This window comes from Rhinoderma darwinii, chromosome 1 (genome assembly GCF_050947455.1).
Source record: "Rhinoderma darwinii isolate aRhiDar2 chromosome 1, aRhiDar2.hap1, whole genome shotgun sequence".
NCBI classification, from domain to species: Eukaryota; Metazoa; Chordata; class Amphibia; order Anura; family Rhinodermatidae; genus Rhinoderma; species Rhinoderma darwinii.
The window spans coordinates 156380746-156404738 of record NC_134687.1 but is presented as its reverse complement, the minus strand read 5'-3'; the positions used below and the strand labels follow the sequence as shown (position 1 = coordinate 156404738).

General features: G+C 40.9%; 1 protein-coding gene across 7 annotated transcripts in view; it reads left to right on the top strand.

Moving 5' to 3' along the window:
• The window catches only part of BLTP1 (bridge-like lipid transfer protein family member 1), a 381561-nt gene that overhangs the window by 273543 nt on the left and 84025 nt on the right, over positions 1-23993 (top strand). For all 7 annotated transcript variants that reach the window (XM_075860492.1, XM_075860489.1, XM_075860493.1 and 4 more), the window contains 3 exons: positions 16617-16714; positions 17378-17563; positions 20026-20194. In XM_075860492.1, coding sequence (XP_075716607.1) covers positions 16617-16714; positions 17378-17563; positions 20026-20194 — 453 coding nt within the window. The remainder of the gene's footprint in view (positions 1-16616; positions 16715-17377; positions 17564-20025; positions 20195-23993) is intronic.

Sequence of the window (23993 nt, the reverse complement as noted above, 5' to 3'; positions counted from 1 at the left end):
CCCATAAATGAATTCCTTGAGGGGTGTAGTTTCCAAAATGGGGTCATTTGTGGTGGGTTTCTATTGCTTTGATACCTCTGGGGCTCTGCAAATGCGACATGGCACCCGAAAACCAATCCAGCAAAATCTGTACTCCAAAGAACACACAGCGCTCCTTTCCTTCTGAGCCCTCCCATGGGCCCAAACGGCAGTTTATCACCACAAATGGGGTATTGCCGCACTCAGGACAAATTGGGCAACAAAATGGAGTATTTTATTTCTTGTGAAAATAAGAATTTTTGAGCTAAAATGACATATTATTGGAAAAAAAAATTTTTTTTTTAATTCCCAGCCCAATTCAAATAAGTTCTGTGAAGAAACTATGGAGTCTAAATGGTCACATTACCCATAAATGAATTCCTTGAGGGGTGTAGTTTCCAAAATGGGGTCACTTCTGGTGCGTTTCCATTGCTTTGATACCTCTGGGGCTCTGCAAATGCGACATGGCACCCGAAAACCAAACCAGCAAAATCTGTACTCCAAAGAACACACAGCGCTCCTTCCCTTCTGAGGCCTCCCATGGGCCCAAACGGCAGTTTATTGCCACAAATGGGGTATTGATGCACTCAGGAGAAATTGGGCAACAAAATTGAGTATTTTGTTCCCTGTGAAAATAAGAAATTTTGGTAAAAAATTACATCTTATTGGAAAAAATGACATTTTTTTAATGTCACAGCCCAATTGAAATAGGTGCTGTGAAAAAACTGTGTGGTCAAAATGCTAACAACAACCCTAAATGAATTCCTTGAGGGGTGTAGTTTCCAAAATGGGGTCACTATTGGGGGATTCCTACTGTTTTGACACCTCAACACCTCTTCAAACCTGGCATGCTGCCTAAAATATATTCTAATAAAAAAGAGGACTCCAAATGCACTAGGTGCTTCTTTGCTTCTAGGGCTTGTGTTTTAGTCCACGAGCGCAGTAGGGCCACATGTGGGACATTTCTAAAAACTGCAGAATCTGGACAATACATATTTAGTAGTGTTTCTCTGGTAAAACCTTCTATGTTACAGAAAAAAAAATGAATAAAATTGAAATTCAGCAAGAAAAATGAAATTTGAAAATTTCACCTCCACTTTGCTTTAATTCCTGTGAAATGCCTGAAGGGTTAAAAAACCTAACTGCTGTTTTGAATACTTTGAGGGGTCTAGTTTTTAAAATGGGGTGTTTTATCAGGGTTTCTAATACATAGGCCCCTCAAAGCCACTTCATAACTCAAGAGGTACCTTAACAAAAAGGCTTTTGAAATTTTCTTAAAAATATGAGAAATTGCTGGTTATGTTCTAAGCCTTGTAACGTCCAAGAAAAATAAAAGAATGTTCAAAAAACTATGCCAATCTAAAGTAGACATATGGGAAATGTGAACTAGTAACTATTTTGGGTGGTATAACCGTCTGTTTTACAAGCAGATGCATTTAAATTCTGAAAAATGCAATTTTTTCAAAATTTTCTCTAAATTTTGCAATTTTTCACCAATAAACACTGAATATATCGACCAAATTTTACCACGAACATGAAGCCCAATGTGTCACGAGAAAACAATCTCAGAATCGCTTGGGTAGGTTTAAGCATTCCGACGTTATTACCACATAAAGTGAAATATGTCAGATTTGAAAAATGGGCTCTGAGCCTTAAGGCCAAAACTAGGCTGCGTCCTTAAGGGGTTAATTTCTTTCACAAAGGATTTGCTAACTGTTCATGTGTAAGTGGAAGCACTGAGCATACTTAGTATAAACTGTTGTAGTGGCCCATAGCACAGCAGAACAGTTTATGTCCGCATACAGTTTATGTAGGCGTTGCATTGTAAACAAAATCTTTATGCTACATGAATGGAGAGGAGTGCATGATGCCGATTGGTCAGCGTCATGCACTCCTCTGTACAACGCCCACTTGGTCGAAAGTAAAAGTACGCCCACTTGGGCATTAAGAAAGCTCATTAGCATAAACCAAAATCTCTCCTAACTGTGAAAAAAGATAGTTTTTTTAAAATAAAATGCATTACTGTCACCTACATTACAGCGCCGATCTCCTTATGTAGGAGACAGGGCACTTATAATGTGGTGGCAGAGCCTCTTTAAGCTTCCCATTTACATCAATGGGAAAGCGCACGGTTAGTACATAGCGCTTTTTTTACGCAAGCATTTTTAAAATACGTTGTGTAAAGAAGTGTCTCGTCAGTTCTTTGGCGCACAAAATGCGCCAAATGTTCCCATAGTCAATGGGAGTCCTAATTAAGCGCTAAAAAAACATCTGATTAAGCTCCCCATTTACATCAATGGGAAAGCGAACCGTTAGTACATGCAATGTGATTTTTTACGCGATGCATAAAAAAAAAACGTTGTCTATGCTTTATTTTAAAAAAAGTAGATCAATCGCAGTAGTCCAACGAATCTCCGCAAACCCATGGAAGCCATCCCACACATGAACACCCCCCACACATGCAGATACTCCGCAAACCACACACCACCCCCCCCCCACAACCACTCACGCACAAACCCCCACACAAGTGCACCCCCCCAACCCTGCATGCACCCGCCGCACACACCACGCATACATACACACACACACACACCCTCCTCCCACACACATACACAACCCCCTCCATAAGCACACACACAAACCTTACCTGCTGTGCAACCGGTCTTCAGCAAAATGGCATCACCTTTACCCCTACAAACCAGCTTCTATGCTGGTCGCTGTGAACGGAGCATGCACAGTTCAGTCAGAACAGCAGAAGCATAGGAGATAGGGTCGGTTCTGGACCCTACTCTCCTATGCCCTGTAGCTGCCATATAGCATCTCTGTATGTGTCATAAAGAGACACATACACAGTTGCAGTAAAAAAAAATGGCAGCCCCCATAAATATGTCAATAACAAAAAAAATTATGTGAAAAAATAAATTGTTTCAATATAATATTGAAATAAATAAAAACACATAAAATAGTAAAATAAAAAATTTGACACATTTCTTTTAACCCCTTCCCGCAAAATGACGGGTCTGGTACGTCGGCATAACAAGTAACTTACCGCAATCCGACGTACCAGACCCGTCACGTAGATGAAGCAGGCACAGGAGATGTGCTCGCTTCATCTTCAGCGGGTGTCAGCTGAATCACCGGCCTTTAACCCCTTCAATGCGGCAGTCAATGGCGTCCGCCGCATTTAAGGGGTTGACTGAGGGAGGGGGCTCCCTCTGTACCCCCCGCCCCCACCATGAGAGATCCCAGGTGCCTATGGTTGCTATGGCAACCAGGTACGGAAGTTTATTAGGTCCTGCCCAAGGCAGGACCTAATAGGCTTAACTGTCAGGTGAAAAATTACAGTTACAATACACAGCACTACATAAGTAGTGCAGTGTATTGTACCGGGGATCAGAAGACCAGATCTTCAAGTCCCCAGGTAAGTGTGAAAAAAATAAAAAATAAATGTTAAAGAAAAATAAATTAATAAAAAGTTTTAGGTAATCAACAATAATCGCCCTGTTTCCCTGATGAAGTCCTTTTTAGAATTGAAAAAAATGAAAACATTAAAAAAATCTATACATAATACGTAACGCCGCGTTCGAAACGGCCTGAACTATAAAAATATCACATTATTTTTACCACACGGTGAACACCGTAAAAAATTAAATAAAAAACAATGACAGAATTTCTTTTTTTAATTACCTTGTCTTTTTTAATAAAAAGTGATCAACAAGTCGCAAGTACTCAAAAATGGTACCCATAAAAACTACAGTTCGTCACAAACCAGCTCTCCCACAGCGATATCAACTAAACAATAAAAAAGTTATGGCGGTCCTAAAATGGCGACACTAAAACATGATTTTTTGTTTTAGAAAATAGTATTTTTTTTTTGTGGGTAAGTAGTAAAACGTAAAAAAAAGATATACATTTGGTGGCGCTGTAATCGTATCGACCCACAGAATAAAGTTAACATGTTGTTTATACTGCAGGGTGAATACTGTAAAAAAGAAGAAGCAAAACCGTGCTAGAATTGCTATTTTCTGCTTTCCTCGTCTCCCACAAAATGGAATAAATAGTCGCATGTACCCCAAGATGGAACCAAGAAAAATTACAGCTCGTTCCACAAAAAACAAACCCTCACACAGCTCCGCCAACGGAAAAATAACACGTTATGACTCTCAAAAAGCAATCATGCAAAATTATGTGACGGCCCAGACAAATTTTTTCGTTCCAGTAGTTTTTGCACTAAAAACCCCACATCTGTATTTGCTAGACCCCACAGGTGAACCCCGTAGATGCAGAGGAGATTAGGAAACTTTAGGGCCTTGTGCTGCTTATAGGGCTAGTGAAGAAGTCAAAGATTAGGCAATACTGGAGTGCAGATATTTAGTACAATACCCAAAAAACCCGGCCTGTGCATAAGGTTGGTTCAAAGCGTACCACACCAATCCATGGATTATTAATTTTATTATTCATTCACCCCATTATTACATCATCCTATTATGCCCTGATGTACTCCGCCCAGGTTACATATAACCTGATGTACTCCGCCCAGTTTCCATATACCCTGTTTCCATATACCCAGTTTCCATATACCCAGTTTCCATATACCCTGATGTACTCCGCCCAGCTTACATATACCCTGATGTACTCCGCCCAGCTTACATATACCGATGTACTCCGCCCAGATTACATATACCCTGATGTACTCCGCCCAGCTTACATATACCCTGATGCACTCCACCCAGCTTACATATACCCTGATGTACTCCGCCCAGCTTACATATACCGATGTACTCCGCACAGCTTACATATACCCTGATGCACTCCGCCCAGTTTACATATACCCTGATGCACTCCACCCAGCTTACATATACCCTGATGTACTCCGCCCAGCTTACATATACCGATGTACTCCGCCCAGATTACATATACCCTGATGTACTCCGCCCAGCTTACATATACCCTGATGTACTCCGCACAGCTTACATATACCCTGATGCACTCCGCCCAGTTTACATATACCCTGATGCACTCCACCCAGCTTACATATACCCTGACGCACTCCGCCCAGCTTACATATACCCTGATGTACTCAGCACAGCTTACATATACCCTGATGTATTCCGCACAGTTTACATATACCCTGATGCACTCCGCCCAGTTTACATATACCCTGATCCACTCCGCCCAGCTTACATATACCCTGACGCACTCCGCCCAGCTTACATATACCCTGACGCGCTCCGCCCAGCTTACATATACCCTGACGTGCTCAGCACAGCTTACATATACCCTGATGTGCTCAGCACAGCTTACATATACCCTGATGTATTCCGCACAGTTTACATATACCCTGATGTACTCCACACAGCTTACATATACCGTGATGTACTCCGCACAGCTTACATATACCCTGAAGTACTCCGCCCAGCTTACATATACCCTGATGCACTCTGCCCAGTTTACATATACCCTGATGTACTCAGCACAGCTTACATATACCCTGATGTACTCCACACAGCTTACATATACCGTGATGTACTCTGCACAGCTTACATATACCCTGATGTACTCAGCACAGTTTACATATACCCTGATGTACTCAGCACAGCTTACATATACCCTGATGTATTCCGCACAGCTTACATATACCCTGATGCACCCCGCCCAGCTTACACATACCCTGATGTACTCCGCCCAGTTTACATATACCCTGATGCACTCCGCCCAGCTTACATATACCCTGATGTACTCCGCCCAGCTTACATATACCCTGATGCACTCCGCCCAGTTTACATATACCCTGATGCACCCCGCCCAGCTTACATATACCCTGATGCACTCCGCCCAACTTACACATACCCTGATGTACTCCGCCCAGCTTACATATACCCTGATGCACTCCGCCCAGCTTACATATACCCTGACGTATCCTAATCTTACATGTACCCTGATGTACTCCACACAGCTTACATATACCCTGATGTACTCCGCACAGCTTAAATATACCCTGATGTACTCCGTACAGCTTACATATGCCCCCACATTATAAGCTGAAATACCAATAAAAGCCCAAACAAAACTACTACCAAGCAAAATCTATGCTCCAAAAGCCAAATGGCGCGCCTTCTGAGCCTGATAGTGTGCCCAAACAGCAGTGTATGACCACATATGGGGTATTACTGTACTCTGGAGTGCCCGCTTAACAATTTATAGGGTGTGTGTCTCCAGTGGCACAAGCTGGGCACAACATATTGGTCTCTGAAATGGCATATCAGTGGAAAAATGGAAATTTTCAATCTGCAACATCCACAGTGCATTAATTTCTGCAAAACACTTTCGGGGTCAAAATGCTCACAATACCTCTAGATAAAGTTTTCTTCATGCATGTAGTTTCGAAAATGGGATAATTTTTCGGGGCTTTCCACTGTACTGGAACCTCCGCACAATGCAACATGGTGTCAGAAAGCTAGTTTTGTAAAATCTCCACTCCAAAAACCAAATTGCACTCCTTCCCTTTAGAGCCTTGCTGTGTATCCAAATAGCAGGTTATGACCATATGTGGGGTATTGCCGTACTCGGGAGAAATTGCTTTACAAATGTTGTGCGGCTTTTTCTCCTTTATCCCTTGTGAAAATTAAAAAATTTAACTCTAACTAAATTTTTATGGCCGAATTCCAATAAATTCTGCAAAAGACCTGTGGGGTCTAAATGCTCACTATACCACTAGATAGATTCCTTAAGGTGTGTAATTTCCCAAATGGGTTCACTTTTGGGGGCTTCTTACCGTTTTGCCCCCGCAAGGGCTTTCGAAATGTGACATGGCACCCTAAAACTATTCCAGCTAAATTTGAGCTCCAATTAATGCTCCTTCCCTTTTGAGCCCTGCAATGTGTCCAAACAGCAGTTCACTACCACTTATAGGATATTTCCGTAATCAAGAAAAATTGCTTTTTAAATGTTGGGATGCTTTTTCTTCCTTTAATTCCTTGTAAAAATTGAAAATGTCCAAATTTTATCTGCAAAAATTTAGATTTTCAATTTCATGGCCTAATTCCACAAAATTCAGCAAAAAACCTGTGGGGTCAAAATGCTTCTTATACCCTTAGATAAATTCCTTCAGGGCTGTAGTTTCCCAAATGGGGCTGCAGAGGATTTGGAAATGTGACATGGCACTGCAAATCATTCCAGCACAATTCTAGCTCCAAAAACCAAATGGTGAATCTTCCCTTCTAAGCCCTTCCGTGGGTCCAAACAGCAGTTTATTGCCACATATTGGGTATTGCTGTGCTCTGTAGAGGTTGCTTTCCAAATATTGGGGTGCTTTTTCTCCTTTTATTTGTTGTGAAAATGGAAAAATATGAGCTAAAACTACGTTTTATTAGAAAAAAATGTAGATTTTCATTTTCACGGCCTAATTTCACTAAAGTCAGCAAAACATCTCTGGGGTCAAAATGCTTACTATAACCCTCGATAAATTTCTTGAGGGGTGTAGTTTTCCAAGTGGGGTCACTTTTTGGGGTTTTCCACTGTTTTGGTCCCACAGGTGCTTTGCAAATGCGACATGGAACCCAAAAACCATTGCATCAAAACTTGAGCTCCAAAAGCCAAATGGTGCTCCTACCCTTCTGAGCTCTGCCATGTGTCCAAGCAGCAGTTTATTACCACATATGGGGTATTGCCTAATCTGAAGAAATTGCTGTTCAAATGTTGGGCTGTTTTTTTGTCCTTTTATGCGTTTTAAAAATTCAAAATTTCTAAGTTTTATTGGAAAAAATTTTGATTTTCATGTTCACGGCCTCATTACACTAAATTCAGCAAAAAAACTGTGGGGTCACTATACCCCTTGATAAATTCCTTGAGGATGTAGATAACCAAATTGTGTCTTTTTGGGAGTGTTTCCACGGTTTTATCCCCACAAGACCTCTTCAAACCTAAATGCCTAAAATATATTCTAATAAAAAGAAGGCTCCAAAATCCTCTAGGTGTTCCTTTGCTTCTGATGCCTGTGTTTCAGTACATTAGCACACTAGGGCCACGTAGAATATTTCTAAATACTGCAGAATCTGGACAATAAATATTGAGTTGCGTTTCTCTGGTAAAACCCTCTGTGTTACAGAAAAAAAAGGATTAGATATGAATTTCTGCAAAAAAAATTACATTTATAAATATCACCCCTACTTTGTTTTAATTCTTGTGACACGCCTAAATGGTTAAGAAACTTTCTTAATGCTGTTTTGAATACTTTGAGGGGTGCAGTTTTTAAAATGGGGTGATTTATTGGGGTTTGTATTGTATGGGCCCCTCAAAGCCACTTCACATCTGAACTGGTCCCAGAAAAAATTGCCTTTTGAAATTTTCTTGAATATGTGAGAAATTGCTGCTAAAGTTCTAAGCCTTGTAACGTCACAGAAAAAGAAAAGACCGTTAAAAAAAAACAATACCAACTTAAAGTAGACATGTGGGAAATGTAAACTAGTAACTATTTTGTATGGTATTACTATCTGTTTTACATGCCGATACATTTAAATTTAGAAAAGCGCTCATTTTTGCAAATTTTCTCTAAATTTTGATGTTTTTCACAAATGAATATTGAATTTATCGACCAAACTTTTGCACTAACATAAAGTACAATATGTCACGAGAAAACAATCTCAGAATCGTTTTGGATAGGTAAAAGCATTCCAAAGTTATTACCACATAAAGTGACACATGTCAGATTTGAAAGAATTGGCTTAGTCTTTAAGGCCAAAACCGGCTATGTCCTTAAGGGGTTAAAGGGGTTTTCCAGGGAGACACAATTTTTGCGAGGGGCAGTGCACAAGCACGGAGTTATCGAGTTATCTGAAAGGACACAAAGGAAATGGAGCGGGCATTGAAGCATAATCAAACAATTAATTGGGTGGGCATTGAGGAGGCTGTGGACCAATAGGATGCCTCAAACCCGGGTATACGTCAGAAGTCCCTGGTTTTAGGCATCCTATTTGTCCACAGCCTCATTATACTAGTCATTCTTTGCTTATGCTTCAATGACACACCTGTGTCAATACTCTGTAAGGTATCGACACAGGTCCGTCTGCATAATAACTCTCGTGCACGAGCATTTGTCGAAGTAAGAAAACACTTGAATGAAAAGCAGGACTTCCGGCCGTCCAGAGGTAGGGGGAATAGGTACAAATGTGTTCCGATTTTTGACACAATGCATATTAGGAAGTTTATTAAATTTAGGCATGGAGTATAAGTACAAAAATGTTGTATCCCTGGAAAACCCCTTTAATGACACAGCCTAGTTTGAGGCTCTGTCACCACATTATAAGTGCCCTATCTCCTACATAAGGAGATGGGCGCTGTAATGTAGGTAACAGCAGTGGTTTTTATTTAGAAAAACTATCTATTTTTACCACGTTTGGAGCGATTTTATCTTTATGCTAATTACTTTGTTAATGCCCAAGTGGGCGTGTTTTTACTTTAGACCAAGTGGGCGTTGTACAGAGGAGTGTATGACGCTGACCAATCAGCGTCATGCACTTCTCCCCATTCATTTAGTCAGCACGTAGTGACACTGCGTTGTTCGCTATGTGCTGTCTTATACTGACATATTAACGTTACTGAAGTGTTTAGACAGTGAATAGACATTCCTTCCAGCCAGGACGGGATGTCTATTCACAATCCCGATACTTCGCTAAAGTTTCTGTAGTACTTACAGCAGAGCAAAGCGTGATCTCCCTGTAACCTGTCATTTACAGCATGATCTCGCGAGATTACGCTTGCTCTGCTGTAAGTACCACAGAAACGTTAACAAAGTGTCGGGATTGTGAATAGACATCCCGTCCTTGCTGGAAGGAATGTCTATTCACTGTCTAAACACTTCAGTAACGTTAATATGTCCGTATAAGACCGCACATAGCGAACAACGCTGTGCTTTAATGTTTTGATCTCTGTTGTGCATAATAATTTGAAACAGTGCATTTTGAGTTTTTTACTTCTAAAAAAAAATCTGTTATCATTAGATTTGTTCAATAAAATTTGCATTATACTCCAACGGTTGATGACTGTCATTTGCATCGACTAGAAAATCAGCGAAAAATAACATTTGCATAATAATTTGGAATACGGTGTATATAAGAAAAACAGTGCTGTGATCTGTATACGAATTCTGGACTTATTTAGATTAAATACAACTAAATTATAGGCTGTATTTCCCTGCTATATATAGCAAGGGCTAATAATAACCCACTTTTTTCACTTTGAATCGGAGTGCTGCCTATTCTTGAAAACATATTGCAAGATTTGGAACCAGAAATTGGTTTCCTAAGGCGAGCACCCATCCATTATTTGTGCTGGTGCTGCTGGACAGGGGACTCTCTCAGTCTCTCTCTCTCTCTCTCTCTCTCTCTCTTTAGATAGATAGATAGATAGATAGATAGATAGATAGATAGATAGATAGATAGATAGATAGATAGATAGACAGACAGACAGAGCAGTTGCGAAATGGAGCTGCACAATGAGAAAGCCTTCTCAGGCAGGTGCTAGCTTCTAGGCAAATGCCCACTTTACCAATGGCCAGCTTTTGGGGTGTGCGACCTGTGCCATCGCACAGGGCGCATCACTCCAGCAGGTGGAAGGGGGCACTGCGCTGGCTCCCTTCCCCTGCTTGTATTTCTGAAGCGGTAGTTACACCAAGAGCAGAGAAGGAGCACCCGGGTGGAAAGGCAGATGCAAAGTTGCCAAGCCCAGAGAAAAAGAAAATTTTGCACGGGGCGCCATCTATCCTAAGGGCGGCCCTGACTTCACCTTCTTTCACAACTTCAAAAACCACAGATGGAAGCAGCACTCCAAGCATAACGGTCAACAAAAATTTTTATTCACCCAGTGTTCACAATAGCAATGTTTCACCCTCTCAATGAGGGCATTCTCAAGCTTCAATATATATATATATATATATAATTTTTTTTTTTTTTTTTTAACCACCCTAGCCCTCCAGGGATATTAGATATTAGCCCATACCATCCTAGACCACCATAGATAATATCACCCTAGATCCCCAGAGATATTAGGTATTAACCGCTAAGCCATTCTAGACCCACAGAGATATTGCAGGAATACTATCACAAAGCCTGAAACCATCCTATGTTAAAATGTGTGATGTAGTAAAAGTAAATATAATTGGTAAAGTTAGTATAATCAATTTACAAGGGCAGTAATTAGAAGGGCTGTCGTTTGCAGTAACACAGTTTAAAAACGCCCCTTAACCCCTTCCCTCTTTAGCCACTTTTGACCTTCCTGACAGAGCCTCATTTTTCAAATCTGACATGTGTCAATTTATGTGGTAATAACTCCGGAATGCTTTCACCTATCCAAGCGATTCTGAAATTGTTTTCTCATGACACATTGGACTTTATGTTACTGGCAAAATTTGCTTGATATGTTCAGTATTTAATTGTGAAAAACACCAAAAATTAGCGAAAAATTGCAAAAATTTGAATTTTTCTCAATTTAAATGTATCTGCTTGTAAGACAGGCAGTTATACCACACAAAATTGTTGCTAATTAACATCACCCATATGTCTACTTTAGATTGGCATCGTTTTTTGAACATCCTTTTATTTTTCTATGACCTCACAAGGCTTAGAACTTTAGCAGCAATTTCTCACATTTTCAAGAAAATTTCAGAAGGCTATTTTTACAGGGGCCAGTTCAGTTGTGAAGTGGTTTTGAGGGCCTTATATATTAGAAACCCCCAAAAAGTTACCCCATTTTAAAAACTTCACCCCTCAAAGTATTCAAAACAGCATTTACAAAATGTCTTAACCCTTTACACATTTCACAGGAATTAAAGCAAAGTAGAGGTGAAATTTACAAATTTCATATTTTTCTGCAGAAATAAATTTTTAATACAATTTTTTTTATAACACAGAAGGTTTTACCAGAGAAATGCAGCTCATTATTTGTTGCCCAGTTTCTGCAGTTTTAGGAAATATCCCACATGTGGCCGTAGCGTGCTACTGGAATGAAGCACCGGCCTCAGAAGCAAAGGAGCACCTAGTGGATTTTGGGGCCTTATTTTTGTTAGAATATATTTTAGGCACCATGTCAGGTTTGAAGGCCTCTTGCAGTGACAAAACAGTAAAAATCCCCCAAAAGTGACCCATCTGGGAAAGTAGACACCTCAAGGAAATTATCTAGGGGTGTAGTGAGCATTTTGACCGCACAGGTTTTTTACAGAAATTATTGGAAGTAGGCCGTGAAAATTAAAATCAACATTTCTTCAAAGAAAATGTAGGTTTAGCGATTTTTTTTTTCTCATTTCCACAAGGACTAAAGGAGAAAAAGCACCGCAAAATTTGTAAAGCAATTTCTCCCGAGTAAAACAATACCTCACATGTGGTAATAAACGGTTGTTTGGAGACACGGCGTGGCTGAGAAGGGAAAGAGCGCTATTTGGCTTTTGGAGTTCACATTTAGCAGGAATGGTTTGCGGAGGCCATGTCACATTTACAAAGCCCCTGAGGTGACAAAACAGTGGAAACCCCCAACAAGTGACCCCATTTTGGAAACTATACCCCTTGAGGAAATTATCTAGGGGTATAGTGAGCATTTTGACCCCACAGGTTTTTTGCAGAAATATTTGCAAGTAGGCTGTGAAAATGAAAATCTACATTTTTTCAAATAAAATGTAGGTTTAGCTAATTTTTTTTCATTTCCACAAGGACTAAAGGAGAAAAAGCACCATAAAATTTGTAAAGAAATTTCTCCCGAGTAAAAAAATACCCCACATGTGGTAATAAACGGCTGTTTGGACACACGGCGAGGCTGAGAAGGGAAAGAGCGCCATTTGGCTTTTGGAACTCAAATTTAGCAGGAATGGTTTGCGGAGGCCATGTCACATTTACAAAGCCCCTGAGGGGATAAAACAGTGGAAACCCCCCCACAAGTGACCCCATTTTGGAGACTACACCCATTGAGGAAATTATCTAGGGGCATAGTGAGCGATTTGACCCCACAGTTTTTTTGCAGAAATTATTGGAAGTAGGCCCTGAAAATAATAATCTACATTTTTTCAAAAAAAATCTAGGTTTAGCTAATTTTTTCTCATTTCCAGAAGGACTGAAGGAGAAAAAGGACCACAAAATTTGTAAAGCAATTTCTCCCGAGTAAAACAATACACCACATGTGGTAATAAACGGCTGTTTGGACACACGGCAGGGCTTAGAAGGGAAAGAGCACTATTTGGCTTTTTGAGATCACATTTAGCAGGAATGGTTTGCGGAGGCCAGGTCACATTTGCAAAGCCCCTGAGGGGACAAAACAATGAAAACGCCCAAAAAGGGACTCCATTTAGGAAACTACACCTCTTGAGGAATTCATCTAGGGGTGTAGTGAGCATTTTGACCCCACAGATGTTTCATAGAATTTATTAGAATTAGGCAGTGAAAATAAAAACAGTCCTTTTTCTTCAATAAGACGTAGCTTTAGCGCAAATGTTTTCATTTTCTCAACAAATAAAGGAAAAAAAGAACCCAACATTTGTAAAGCAATTTCTCCCGAGTACGGCAATACCCCATATGTGGTCATAAACTGCTGTTTGGGCAAACGGCAGGACTCAGAAGGGAAGGACCGCCATTTGGAGTGCAGATGTTGCTGGATTGGTTTCTGGGCGCCTGTGGGCCCAAAACAGTGGAAACCCCCCAGAAGTGACCCAATTTTGGAAACTACACCCCTCAATGCATTTACCAAGGGGTGTAGTAAGCATTTTAACCCTGCAGGTGTTTTGTAGAAATTAGTGTTCACTCGATGTTGCAGAGTGAAAATTGGATTTTTTTCCATAGATATGCCAATATGTGGTGCCCGGCTTGTGCCACCATAACAAGACAGCTCTCTAATTATTATGCAGTGTTTCCCGGTCTTAGAAACACCCTACATGTGGCCCTAATCTTTAGTCTGGACATATGACAGGGCTCAGGAGTGAAGAGTACCATGCGGAGTGGAGGCCTAATTTGGCGATTTACAAAGTATTGGTTCACAACTGCAGAGGCTCAGATGTGAAATAATAAAAAGAAACCCCTGATAAGTGACCCCCACTATGGAAACTGCACCCCTCAAGGCATTTATTAAGGGGTGTAGTGAGCATTTTCACCCCACAGGTCTTTTCCATAAATGAATGCGCTGCGGATGGTGCAAATTAAAAATTTATATTTTTCCCTAGATATGCCATTCAGTGGCAAATATGTCATGCCCAGCTTATGACGCTGGAGACACACACCCCAAAAATTGTTAAAAGGGTTCTCCCGGGTATGACGATGCCATATATGTTGAAGGAAACTGCTGTTTGGGGACGCTGTAGGGTTCAGAGCCGAGGGAGCACCATTTGGCTTTTGGAGAGCGGATTTTGCTTGGTACTATATTTGTTTGAGTATTGCTGGTGTTTTATAATGTGGGGGTATATGTAAGCGGGGCGGAGTATATAAGGGGCATAGTCAGGTGGTATATAAAAAAATAAAATAATCCATAGATTACGCAGATGTGTGTTACGCTGTGAAGCAATCCTTTCCGCACAGGCCAGTGTCGCACTGATATATGGTGTCATTTCTTATTTCTTTTGGTCCACACTCCGCACCTTCTGTAGTTTGGGGAATTTTGCTGAGAAGTGTTGTCCTGGTATAATACGGGCACCGTCGCTTCCAGCGGATATGTTTGGGCTCTCCCCTTCCTGGTTCACTAATTTTAGGTCCTTGATAAATCGCCTCTTGAAACAGAAGAAATGTTCCCCTCGGGCACAACTGCATATTTTTTTATTTCCTGACTTATTGGAGCCATAACTCATTTTATTTTTCATAGACGTAGCGGTATGAGGGCTGGTTTGTTGCGGGACGAGCTGTAGTTATTATTGGTACCATTTTGGGGTACATGTGACTTTTTGATCACCTTTTATCCTATTTTTTGGGATGCCAGGTAAACAAAAAAACGCAATTCTGGCACAGCTTTTTTCGTTTTTTTTATACAGCGTTCACCATGCGTTATAAATTACATGTTAACTTTATTCTGTGGGTCAGTACGATTCTGGCGATACCTATTTTATAGGACTTTTTTATGTTTTACAACTTTTTGCACAATAAAATTACTTTTGTAAAAAGAATGTATTTTTTCTGTCGCCAAGTTGTGAGAACCATAACTTTTTTAATTTTTTTGTCGACGGAGGTGTATGAGGGCTTGTTTTTTGCGGGACGAGCTATAGTTTTTATAGGTACCATTTTTGGATACGTGCGACTTTTTGATCACTTTTTATTCTAATATTTGTAGGGCAAAGTGACCAAAAAACAGAAACTCTGGTAAAGTTTTTTACGTTTTTTTTTTACGCTGTTCACCGCGTGCAATAAATAATATAATATTTTGATACCTCAGGTCGTTACGGTCGTGGCGATACCAAATACATATGGTTTTGTTATTATTTTTCAATAATAAAGGACTTGATAAGAGTAAAAGGGGGATTGTGTTTTATTTGATTACTTGAAACTTTTATTGTTTTCAAACTTATTTTTTGCACTTTTTTTACACTTTTTGTATACTTTTTTTATACTTTTTTTACACTTTTCTTCAAGTCCCACTAGGGGACTTGAAGGTCCAACGGTCAGATTTTTTTTTTTCTAATACATTGCACTACCTATGTAGTCCAATGTATTAGATCTGTCAGTCATTCACTGACAGCAAGCCGATTAGGCTTCGCCTCCCGGCGGGGCCTAAATCGGCTTCCGTAATGGCAGAGCATGAGACCATTGTGTCTCCTGTTGCCATAACAGCAGTCGCCAGTCCCGATTGCCTCTCAGGGCTGGCGATCTGCTAGTAACCGCTACGATGCAGCAATCGCTTTCGATTGCTGCATCGAAGGGGTTAATGGCAGGGATCGGAGCTAGCTGACCCGGCGCCATCTTGCCGGCAGCTACGGAAGCCGATCAGGCTCCGCCGCCGGGCGGATCTTGACCGGCTTCGGTGCTAGGCAGACCGGGAGGCCAGTATTAGGCCTCCGGTTGCCATTGCAGCCACCGGAACCCCGGCAATTTCATTGCTGGGGCTCCGATGAGCTGCAAACACCTTAAGTGCAGCGATCGCGTTTGAGCGCTGCACTTAAGGGGTTAATGGCGGGGATCGAAGCTAATTTCGGTCCCCGCCGTTACAGTCGGATGTCAGCTGTAAGATACAGCTGAGATCCGACGATGATGGCACCGACTCAGCTTCTGAGCCGGTGCCAAACATTTGACGTAAATGTATGGCATTTTGCGGGAAGTCAATGCTTTCCATGACGTACATTTACGTCAAATGTCGGGAAGGGGTTAAAAATCCTACTTTTGAGTTATCAGGACTTTGTCTTGCCACGAGCCAAGCATCTGTGTGATCATCACATGACCCAGACAGATTTTTATCCACTGGGCGTAAATAGTGAGGGTCCCTAATAAATGGCCGTAAGCAGAGATTTTGAAATTGAAACAGAAGAAACATTTAAAAATTGTATAACTTTTCATTCTATAAAGAATAACCGTTATTTGCTAAAACCATAATACCTCTTTAAAAACCTGTGCAAGTAACCTTGTAATGTCCTTTGAACATATTTTCAGGTGGAGAGCAGCCAATTCCTCTTTGGAATGAACATGACGGCACTACAGATGGAGAGAAACCAAAAATCCTTCTTTACTCCCTCAACTTGCGTTTTAAGGTATATACTTAATCTTTAATGTTTTTTACCTGTGCCAAAAGTACTACAACTATTTGTGTGCCAAAAGTAGTTATAGTTGTGACCACGTGATGCTTCTGGGACAAATAAGACCGGGAGGTGCCGTATTTACAGCTTGTATTCATAAAGGATTTGGAGTGTTTTCTTAATATACTTGAAAAGTCTACAGTGCTCAGTTTATTTAAGAGGGAATACATTTCCTCTGTTCTTCACATACAAACTGGAAAAAATGTCAGCTGCCTGTTGCTACCTCTATATGTGTATGTGGCTCTCATTTAGGTCAATAGAAGTCATATATAGATTGGCCTCCTAATGGTGCCAACAGGTAGCTGACAAATGTTGCTCTGTCATACAGATACTTCACCATGACTCTATATTAGGAAAAAGCTTGTAATTATTAATGCTTTAAACAGGAAGATCCTGTTGGGATTCAAAAATCTGTTTTTGATGTTTTGGGTGGTTCAGTACCTTGTATAATTCATTACATATCAGGGCATTGTATCATACATCTTTAGTGAATTACCAGTGCTATTCGTTGAACATTATATATACCTATGCTTAGTATTTTTTGGTAATACAATAGTTAGAATCTTAACAGTTAACATTGACAGTTACATTTAAGTACTATTTTATCTTGCTTCTTAGGGAATTCAAGTGACAGCTACGACTCCATCCATGAGAGCAGTCAGATTCGAGACTGGACTAATAGAACTGGAGTTGTCAAATCGGATTCAAACAAAGGCCATGCCTGGAAGCAGCAGCTATTTGAAGCTTTTTGGAAAATGTCAGGTTGACTTGAACTTGGCACTTGGGCAGATCGTGAAGCATCAGGTTAATAGAGTTTTATTTTTTTAATATTTTATTATTTTTTTTAGCTATATGGTGTGAGTGTTTGTGTATGTATTATGTACTAATCTGCTTAGTAACACATGTATATTTGACAGTTCTTAATTTATTTTTTTTACAGCTCTTAAACGTGTGTTGATTTTTAAACCCTACATGCAACACGACGTAATAGCACGTCATGGTGCAGGGAGTGATGTTTGGAACTGGCTCATCCTCTTCAGCGGGTGTCAGCTGTGTATTACAGCCGACACCCGGGACTAACGGCCAGAAATAGCGATCGCGCTGTTCCTGGCCATGTAACCCCTTAGATACTGCGATCAATCACAATCGCAGCATCTAAGACGTTAGAGACAGGGAACGCCCCCACAACGTGATCGGGGGATGCCGATGGTTGTCATGGCAGCCCTGGAGTGCCTTTCTTCATCTCCTGTAAAAATGACAATATACTGCAATACAGTACTATTGCAGTGTATTGTACCAGCAATCTAACGATCGCTGGTTCAAGTCTCCTAGGAGGACTAATAAAATGTGTAAAAAAAAGTTTAATAAAGGTTTTAGTACTGTAAAAATTTTAAGAAAATATTAAAAGTTAAAAAAAATAAAAAAGGGATCAAAAAGTCTCACATAGCCCAATAGTATCAATAGAAACTGCAGCTCGCCCGCAAAAAATGAAAGTCAGATGGAAGTCAATTTTGCATTTCATTTGGAAATCAAGGTCCCAGAGTATGGGTGAAGAGTGGGGAGACACTCAATCCAAGTTGCTTGCGGTCCAGTGTAAAGTTTCCACAGTCAGTGATGGTTTGGGGAGCCATGTCATCTGCTGGTGTTGGTCCACTGTGTTATATCAAGTCCAGAGTCAGCGCATCCGTCTACCAGGATATTTTCGAGCACTTCATGCTTTCCTCTGCTGATACGCTTTATGGAGATGCTGATTTCCCGCGTAATCGCGAGATTACGAGGTAAACGAGATTTCGTTTCCCTTGCTGGAAATCTCACAGAAAAGATTCAGAAGTGTCAGGATTCTGAATACACATGACGTCCAGGCTGGAGGTCATGTGTATTCATTATCAGGACACTTGATTAACGTGAATGTCTGTGTATGTGGCTGCACATTGTGTTCTAGTAAGAATGCAATGCTGCTGTGTAAATGAATGGAGAGGAGTGCATGATGCCGATTGGTCAGCGTCATACACTCCTCTGTACAACGCCCACTTGGTCGAAAGTAAAAATACGCCCACTTGGGCATTAAGCAACTCATTAGCATAAACCAAAATCGCTAATAAAGTGTTAAAAATAGATCTTTTTTTAAAATAAAAAGCATTACTGTCACCTACATTACAGCGCCAATTCTCCTTATGTAGGAGATAGGGCACTTATAATGTGATGACAGAGCCTCTTTAAAAGAAAAGTTACATGCACACGACCATAAAAAATCTCCGTAATTGCGGACTGTAATACGGTCCGCAGTTACGGACCCGTTCGGTTCTATAGGACAGGAAAACTTTTCCGTATGGCTACGGATAGGTGTCCGTGCTGTAGAACCGTTCCGGGAATTATAGAGCATGTCCTACTCTTCGTATTAGACGGGCCGCGCTCTCATACACGGCCGCTGGTGGCCGACCGTGCCCGCAATTGCGAGCGGTGATTATGGGCATGGCCGTGTGCATGAGGCCTAAGACAGGGGAAAAAAATGAATTATAGGTGGACACGCAGGTCCAACTCTAGTCATTTTCTGCTAGTATTTTCCTGGCTCAAAGGTCTATTTTAGCAGACTTATTAAAAAAAAAAGAAAGATGATTAGTGCCAATAAATCGTTCACCAACATTGTTGTATATTATCTATTGAGATATGGTTACGATGTATTTAATGTGTCTCCTTGAGAATGGCACAACCTGTAAATTCTGCCTGCAGTGCTGTAATATCTATTCAAAATTCTATTCGAGATAACCGTTCTAGGTAGTCGAATCTATTATATGTCGAATTCTTCCGATGTATCTGGATGATGTCAAGACATCTAAAAGCTTTGTAGATTTGATGCTATTAGACTATGCAGTGACGTTATAAAGTCGTCAAACACTCTCAGCGGCATCACTGCGTCTACATAGAGTTGAAATGCCGTGCTACGCTACACAGCAAGGCTTTACTATCACAGACTACGCCTGTTGTCTTTCTACTTTAGACGGTGGACTATTAATTTATATTTCTTCTGGATATCCCGCTGATCCACCTATGTAACATTATGTATATGTCCTATAGAGATTGAATCTAATATGTTTTAGAAACCAAGGATTCAAATGTATAGCGCAATAATCACTTGATATCTTGTTTGGTTTATATACCTTTACACATAAAAACTTTATGTATATTTTGCATACTGTATTTTCCTTGATTGTAATTGACATATCCTGCCGTATTTGCATTTTAATTGTTTGCTTTGTCCTATGCAGGTTTATGAAGAGGCTGGATCAGACTTTCATCAAGTTGCATATTTTAAAACCCGAATTGGCTTGCGCAATGCATTTCAGGAGGAGATCAGTGGTTCAACAGGCAGAGAAGCAGTACTTATTACTCTAAGTAGACCCATAGTCTATGCACAGCCTGTGGCATTTGACAGAGGTACTATCAGCCATATATTTTTTTTTACTACCTTCATTTGACTACCATGATAAAGTTTTTACTCTTAAAGTGTAACTAAACTTTCGTAAAACTTTTGACATGTCAGTGACATGTCAAAAGTTTTGATCCATGGAGGTCCGAGGTCTGAGACCCCCACTGATAGTTAAAATGAACCGTCAGAATCGCCTTGTTTCTGAACGGCTTTAATCCGCTCTCCTCAGAAAGCCAAGCTAACAGTATACGGACTATAAGTCCATACACCGCTCGCTTGACTTTGAGGGAAGCTGAGCAGAGCCGATCAGAATCTAAGTGGCACAGCGCTCACATGAGACTTTCTGCCACTTCATTTTAGCAATCAATTAGGGCCTCAGTGCTCGGACCTCCACTGATCAAAATGTCTGACATGTCACTATGACATGTCAAAAGTTTTATTAACGTTTAGTTTCTCTTTCCCAATGTATCTCTGTAGCATTAAGGCGTACACAAGTAGATTCATTTTGTTAGTATCAAACATGTGCATCCTTTTTCATTGTTTCTTAACATAAAATGCTTTTATACGTACTATATTTTCTCTGTGGTATGCCTTCACCCCATTTCTTAGCAGTTCTATGTCTTTATTAGTATGGTTTATACAATACAGTACATTTAACCCCTTACCACGACGTGCATGTTCGCTATAGAATCCATTTAGTGTACGTCATGGGCTCCCGCTGTAACGGACAGGATCAGAAGGGCGCCGAAGGGTTGCCATGTCAGCTGGGGGCATAATAAAGGCGGCACTGCCTAATAGATTGCCTGTCAGTTTATTACTGCAAGGCAATAATACTTTGATTTACTGAGTATACTAAAGCATTATATAATCGATTAGAAGATTGCATTGGGAAGCCCCCTAGTGGTACTAAAAAAATAATGTTTATTTAAAACAAAGAAGTGTTCACAGATAAAAAATAATTAAAAAAGTGGTTTGTTTAGCAAAATCTTTAAAAAATACACATACTGTATATGGTATCCGCGCAATAGTAACGACCCATATAATAAAGTTAACACATTATTTAAAGGGAACCTGTTGGCTCCTATTTGTCTACCAAACTTCCAATGATTGGTAGGTCTTGTAAGGCTACATTCACATGATCGTGACAGATTTACGTGTGTAAATCTGTCCATGTGCATTGCATTATTGCATCAGTGTGCTTTGCAAGTGGCATGTGTTTTTCATGCACTCGCAAAGCACTTTTGCATCCGTGTGCTGTGCGCGGTTTTCACGCACCCATTGACTTCAATTGGCACGTAGGTGTGTGAAAACGCACCAATATTGGACACGCAATGGACTCTCGCTGTGTGAAAAGTCCCATTGAAATCAAGGGGTTCGTGTGCTGTGAGTGATTTCCACGCACAGCACATAGTCGAGTTTTACGCTCCCCTGAATGAGCCCCAAAACTATCTGCCAACATACCTTTAGTTTGCCTTGTACTACCTTATTTGTCCAGTTAAGTGACCTTATAGACATATGCAAATGACAGTCGTTTATCTGGACAAACAAGGTAATGCAAAGCAAACATAGTTTTGCAAGGCCTCCCAAATGCTGGGACCAGTTTGGTAGACAAATAGGTTCCCTTTAACCCCTTGGCGACATGTCACGTACTATTACGTTGCTGTCGCCAAGGTCTTGAGGTAAAGCAACGTAATAGTACGCGATGATGATGGTGCGGGCTCTTCTGATCCCGCACCATCGCCAGCGGGTGTCGGCTGTATATTGCAGCTGACACCCTGCTGCATGTCCAGTACCGGAGCTAGTCTACCATCCGGCCGATTAACCCCTAAAATGCAGCGCTCAAAAACGAGCGCTGCATCTGTGGGGTTTATCAGCAGATCAGAAGCCAGCGGTGTAATCGTGAGGTTCCGATGACTGCTCCGGCAGACCGGATGCCTAACAATGGCCTCCTGTCTCCCAAGTACGGAAACCTGTTAGGTCCCGCTCGGAGGCGAGGTCTAAAAGGCTTCCGTCCCCAGAAACAAGATGGCGCAGGCTGAGCCTGGGACATCAGCCGCCGGTGTCAGCTGTATGTTACAGCTGCCGCCGTGCTGTAATGGAAGGGAACGGAGCTAGTTCCGATCCCTGCCATTAACCCCTTAAATGCCGCGATCAATCGCGGCATCTTAATTTTTAGCCGATCGACATTGCTGCGATGTGCAGTGTTGCCGATCATTGCTATGGCACCGGGAGGCCTAACAATGGCCTCCTGGTCTGCCACGTATGGAAGCCAATTAGCCCAATAGGCTTGCTGTCAGTGAATAACTGACAGCTCTAATGCATTGCACTACGTGGGTAGTGCAATGTATTAGAGAAAGATCAGAAGTGTAGGCCTTCAAGTCCACTAGTGGGGGGAAAAAAAGTTTATAAAAATGTTGAATAAAAGTGTAAAAATAAAAGTTTCAACTCTGCCGTTTTTCCTATAATAAGTCTTTTATTACAGGAAAAAAATGAAACTGTTAAAAAAAACGTACACATATTTGGTATCACCGTATCCGTAACGACTCAAACTGCAAAACTATAACGTTATTTTTCCCGCACGGTGAACACAGCAAAAATATAAAAGTTATGGCTCTCAGAATATGATGACACAAAAAATTTATTATTTTTTAAAAAAAAGTGTTGTTTTCTTTTGTGCAAACGCTTTAAAACATAAAAAACCTATATACATATGGTATCGACCGTAATCGCATTGACCTGCAGAATAAAGTAAAATGTCATTTATAGGCCATGGTGAACACTGTAAGGCCGGATTCACACGAGCGTGTTCTGTCCGTGATGTATGGTCCGCAGGTCGGCTGCATTTCCCGGACCGAACACAGTGCAGGGAGCCGGGCTCCTAGCATCATCGTTATCTATGACGCAAGGAGTCCCTGCCTCTCTGCGGAACTACTGTGCTGTATTGAAAACATGTTTTCAGTACGGGACAGTTTTCCCGCAGCGAGGCAGCGACTCCTAGAGTCATAGATAACGATGACTATAAGAGCCCTGCTCCCTGCTGTGTGCTCAGTCCGGGAAATACTGCCGACATATGAACCGTATATCCCGGACTGAACACGCTTGTGTGAATCCGGCCTAAAAAAAAGAAAGGAATAACAATTTTTGTCAGAATTGCTTGTTTTTGGTCACCTTGTTTGCCAAAAAATGGAAGAAAAAGTGATAAAAAAAATCCCATGTACCCCAAAATGGTACCAATGAAAACTACAGCTTGTCCCGCAACAAATAAGCCCTCACAGCTCCGGTGGAGAAAAAACAAAAAAGTTCTGGCTCTCAGAATATGGCGATGCAAAATGTGCAGTGTTCCAAAAGCGGATAAGATTGGGCACTATTTATCAGTGCTACACTGGCCACATATAAAAACACCGAAAAAGGCCATACTTGCAAATGGCTATACACGTTGTGCCTCATGACGTACACACTATCCCTCCATGTTTCACTCACTTGCACCCCATTATTCATTTATTTCTATTGAGGCACTTCACTCATTACTGCCCCCTATATTTCACTTATAGTATTACACTTGCACACACACTATTCATTTATTATTTCTTACTACACATCCCATGCACCACACACACCACTCCCCTCAAGACTAGTGGGAGTGGCTATTATTATTTAAAGCACCTGCTCACTCCTTCATCAGCGTTTCTGACCTGGCTGTGTCCATTTGCAAGTATGGCCTTTTTCAGTGTTTTTGTATATGTCCCCTTGTTTTTATCGGTTCTGACTGGCCACATATCTATGAATTATTATTTATTTACCGCATTA